Source organism: Drosophila sechellia, unplaced genomic scaffold (assembly GCF_004382195.2).
Source record: "Drosophila sechellia strain sech25 unplaced genomic scaffold, ASM438219v1 U_201, whole genome shotgun sequence".
NCBI classification, from domain to species: domain Eukaryota; kingdom Metazoa; phylum Arthropoda; class Insecta; order Diptera; family Drosophilidae; genus Drosophila; species Drosophila sechellia.
In genome coordinates this window covers 15,157-19,899 of record NW_022611141.1, presented here as the reverse complement: position 1 = coordinate 19,899, position 4,743 = coordinate 15,157, and the positions used below count along the sequence as shown (strand labels likewise).

At 56.3% G+C, this 4,743-nt stretch overlaps 1 protein-coding gene across 1 annotated transcript; it reads right to left on the bottom strand.

The window, feature by feature from the left end:
* Positions 1-1,547: 1,547 nt before the first annotated feature.
* LOC6620629 (serine/arginine repetitive matrix protein 1) lies at positions 1,548-3,059 on the bottom strand. The gene is made up of 2 exons (XM_032727045.1): positions 2,589-3,059; positions 1,548-2,399 (listed from the first exon to the last, which is right to left on the bottom strand). The coding sequence occupies exons 1-2, from the start codon at positions 3,057-3,059 to the stop codon at positions 1,548-1,550; spliced, it is 1,323 nt and encodes a 440-aa protein (XP_032582936.1).
* Between the last annotated feature and the right edge of the window lie 1,684 nt (positions 3,060-4,743).

The following is a 4,743-nucleotide window of genomic DNA, read 5'->3' as shown; positions in this document are numbered from 1 at the left end:
TGAGGTAGCATACCTAGGAGTACACCTTGACAGAAGACTCACATGGCGCAGGCACATTGAAGCCAAAAAAACCCAACTTAAACTCAAAGCCAACAACTTACACTGGCTCATCAACTCTGGTTCTCCGCTCAGCCTAGACCACAAGGTCTTGCTCTACAATTCTGTATTGAAACCTATCTGGACCTATGGCTCACAGTTATGGGGCAATGCCAGCAACAGCAATATTGACATCATACAGCGAGCACAATCAAAGATCCTGAGAACCATCACTGGGGCACCGTGGTACGTTCGGAGTGAAAACATCCAAAGAGACTTAAATATCCCATCAGTTACCAACGCAATCACGGAACTTAAGGAAAAATACCATAGCAAGCTTTACACGCACCCCAACCACCTAGCGCGAGGTCTAATCCAGCTCAGCAGCCGTTCCCGACTCCGGCGAAAGGACCTACCAACCCAGCGAATAAATTATTAGGGCCGCTTAATCATAGAACAGTTGGAAAAATAATACAACTGTTCAAAAAATACTTGTTATAGTTAAGATTTTTAAACTTATTGTTAGTTCTTATACAAGAAGATTCAATAAATAAAAGAAAAGCAAAGCAAAAAAAAAAAAAAAAAAAAGTTGGTAACCATTGCCGGTAGTCAGAATTCTGACTGTTCGGGCGCCAGTTAAGCGAGTCTACTCCTCGCTTTCCTACTCCGGCTCCCGTAGCCGCACAGCTCACCTAGTCAATATCCTAAGCATTCCTGTGATTCTCGGGGATGAACGAAGGAAACAGCGAGCAGCTTCGTTTTACGTTACAATTTTATTCAATTCAACTCAAGTTTGTGGTTTTACAAGTTAATTTAATAATTCGCCGCAGCTCTCCAGATTGAGGTTTCGGGGGTTAGTCCAAGACTGACTCCTGCAGTCTTCGCCAGGTCTCACCAGAGCTCCGGCTCCAGTGTTCGAACGCCTCGTCAGCAGGCGACTTGGGGCGAGGGGCGACCCCGCATAGCTGCTGGGCCAGCGGCCGAAATATGAGCTATGCTGTGTCGGCGGTCGCTTGCGCAACATCCGGCGGCTGCGCTGTTCATAACAACAATGTGCCATTTGCAGGCGCAGCAGTTTTGCAGCGGGCGCGATCGGCAACAAAGTGTCTCCTGCGAACGCAGCACATAGTGGCCGGCGTGGCTGTTGAGTGCATAGTGAAATTGGTGGGCAAGGCGGGGCGGGAGAAGAGGGAAGACATTCAGAGAGGGTTCATAACTTGTATGCCCCCTCCCTTCATGCTCTGGGCGGCTGCCCCTGGCCCCGGGCCCCCCCTTGGATGGCTGCCTTGCTGTCAACTGCAGCCCGCCTGTGTTCTGTGACTGCCTTCCCCTCCCGCGCCCGCAGCAGCCCCGCGTCGTATGACGGCCCGCGCGCTTGGCCCCGCGTCACACCCCTTGCGCGTTATTGCGGCTGCTGCGGATGATCTCCGCACCCAATTTTTTTGCCTGTTACAATGCCTGTGTTGTTTACAAAAACCCAGACATAAGGTTTCATTGCCGTCTGGCGTTCTTTATTCGGCGACCGTCACTCTCACCTCCCCGCCCCTCCGTACCTTAAGGCGGTAGCGCTGGCCACCCAGTTCGAACAACTTGGCCCAGTGCACTCTTCGATTCCGGGCTCCTTGTCGAGCCGCTTCCTCGGCCACCTGGGGCGGCCAGTCTTCCGTCGGTACCACTCTCCACTTCCGCCCGTCAAGCGACGCCTGCCTGCAGGGGCATGGGCGGGGCGGCGGTTGCCTCGCCTCCGGGCACGACATCTGCCTCGGCAGCTTTGGTGGTGGTGGCGCCTCGCCTGGCGCCGGCCAACTCCACTCCTCCTTCTCCGGGTTTGCTTCTCCCGGGCTCTCCTCCGTCGAGCCCTCCTTCTTCGGGTTTGCTTCTCTTGCTCGGGCGCGCAACCGCGGATCACGGGACACCTGGTCCGGCGTTCTCCAGCCGATCGCTTCCGCCTCTTCCCAAGCCCGGGCTTCCGGCGCGTCCTCGGTCTCCACCGATGCGGGCCACGTCCACGTCACCGACTGTTGGTGCCATAGCCGCCCGCCCATCTCGAACGTGCGGACCACCTGGCCGACGTGGGCCTGCGGAATCTCCCACGCCTGTTGCCTGTCATACCGCGACCATTCCCCCTGCTGGGGTGGTGGAGTCGGCGTGCGAGGTTGCGGCGGTGGTGTCGACGACGTGTGCGGCGGCCGTGGTGGTGTCGGCATCGACGCCGGCTTCGGCCGCGGCGGCGTCAGCTGCGGCGCCTGCGCTGGCGTCATTCGTGGTGGTGTCGGTGGCGGTGACTGCGCCGCCGTCATCCGGGGTGGTGGCGGTGGCGGTGACTGCGGCGCCATCATCCGTGGTGGTGGCGGTGGTGGTGACTGCGCCGCCGTCATCCGGGGTGGTGGCGGTGGCGGCGGCCGCGGTGTCGGCGGTAGCTGTCTTGCCAGCGGCTGCGTGGGCTCCGGCTGCTCCGTGGTTGGTGCCCATAAAGCCTCCTCCTCCTCTTGCAGCCGAGCCAAGCGCTCCTGCCATGCGGCTTCGGCGTCGGCGACCCTCCGCGCGTCTACCATTTGCTGGAAACGCCGCAGGGTGGCGACCCGTGCCTCCATGAACCGTCTCATTTCCACCGGGTCCTCGGTCGACAGCGTGACTCCGAGGCGTATCCGTCCCTGGCCCTGCGTAGCCCGCTGGACGCTCCGGTAAGCCATCCGCGCCCTGGCCTTCCGTGCGGTCTCGTTCTCGTCCGATGACACCTCCGGCTTGACCGTCTCGGCTCCGTCATCGTCTTCTTCGCTCTCCGAGGAGAGGGTGATGACCTCGGCCGCGCCCTCCGCCTCCGCCATTGGCTGGTCGTCCTCGAGCTCTATGTCCGGAATTTCCTCCGGGTGCTCCACACTTCCCGGGGATGGAGATCGCGACACCAGGGGTGACGCCAGGAGCTGGAGGTAGGAATCGGAATCCCTACTCCATATCGCTCCGGGCTGTTCCCCGGCGCCGGTCTCTCTAACTTCCCGGGCGTTAAACACGTGTGCTGACATGGTGATCTCAAATTGAAAAGACCAGCTCGAGCAGCGCTCGAGCCGCGCTCTGCGCCGAAACCTCGGTTTTGCTTCTGCTCCTTATTCCGTTATTCCGTGGACCTGTACTGGTAACGGAGCTTGGCTGCGTACCCTCCCTGTCCCGCTCTCGCGCTCTGACGGGCCTGTGTGTGTGTGTTGCTGACTTCTGCTTCGTATCGATACCTTGTATCGTCTTCCCCCTTTCCTCCGCCGATTCGATTTTTATTTATTTTTATTTTTATCATTATTTTATATATTTCTCCTTTTTTTTTTAAATTAATTTTTTTTCTTTTCTCTTTTTTTTTATTATTATTTTCCTTTTTTTTTTATTACTTTTTTTTTTCCCCTTTATTTTTTTTTCTTTTTGTTGTTTTTTTTTTTTTTTATAAATTTTTCCCTTTTTATTATTCCTCGAAGTCTCCTAGCCCGTCGGCGTCCGCGCTTCCCGGCTTCAGATCGCTGATGTGAGCAGTCTTTTCCTTCTTGGTCGTCTCGTGTTCTAGGACGCATATAACTGGTGACGTGAATTTCTTTATCGTGTACGGCCCGTCAAATCTTGGGGCCAATTTTGCCGCGAAACCTTCGGCTGCCTTTGACAGGAGGTGCTCTTTGGCCCATACTGTGTCCCGCACCTTGGGTCTCCATGGCCGTCTTCTGAGGTTGTTCTCCATATTCCTCCGCACCAGTTCGAATATTTCCTTTAATTTTTCCGCATTTTCCCCCGGTGTCTGCATACACTTTCCGGTCCCGGTCGTTTTCTCGTCAAACAACGCGTTGGGCAGCCTCGGCTCCCTTCCCTGCGTTATGAACGCCGGCGAGTACCCTGTGCTCTCCGCTACACTTGTGTTGACCGCCAGCTGCAGCTCCGGCCAGTACTCGTCCCATGTCCTCTGATCGGCACCTGTGAATTGCGCGATCATTGTTTTGACGGTCCTGTTGGCCCTTTCCGTAGGGTTCTCTTGCGGGGTATATGGAGCCGTGAGCTGGTGTCGTACCCCCAGCTCCTCCAGAAACCTCCTGAACGCCCTACTTGTGAACTGCACGCCGTTGTCGGTGATCATCACTTTGGGCACTCCGAATCTGGCCACTATCCGCTCTCGAACGGCCTTTCGCAGCGTCTCAGTTGTCGCCCTTCTCATAGGGACGATCTCGGTCCACTTTGAAAATCTATCCACCAGGTCCAGCAGCATTGAATTCCCATGCTTCGATCGTGGCAGGGGGCCCACGAAGTCTGCGCACACGGTTGCCCATGGTTCTTCCGGCACCTGCGTTAACATCTTCCCGGCCGCCTGTAGCTGGCTGGACTTGTACTTCATGCAGCTCTCGCAGTTTCGCACATACTTCCTTATGTCCCGATGCATTCCCGGCCAATGATACCGGGCTGCAATCCTGGCAATCGTCTTGCGGCTTTCCAAGTGTCCTGCAGTTGGCATGTCGTGGTTTTCGGTCATGACACTCTGTCTCTGCCCGATCGGTACACACTTCTTCCATGACGCCACCTCCTCGTTGCCCGCCCGATGCGGTATGTGCCGGTATAGCTTTCCATCTTCCTCAAGATAGTCCGGAAACTTTTCTGGCTGCTGCTCCACTTTTCTCCGCATCTCCTCCAGCCACTTACATCCCTGCTGCTCTCTTGGTTGTCCGTCGTCCTCCACGCTGACTC

Bases quoted from the DNA above. Each gene is read 5' to 3' on its own strand.
- LOC6620629 (XM_032727045.1), bottom strand. From the start codon at position 3,059: ATGTCAGCACACGTGTTTAACGCCCGGGAAGTTAGAGAGACCGGCGCC. The intron at 2,400-2,588 runs GTAGACGCGCGG...ACGGCGGCGCAG, and splicing joins TGCGGCGTTTCCAGCAAATG to TCACCACCACCGCCACCACC.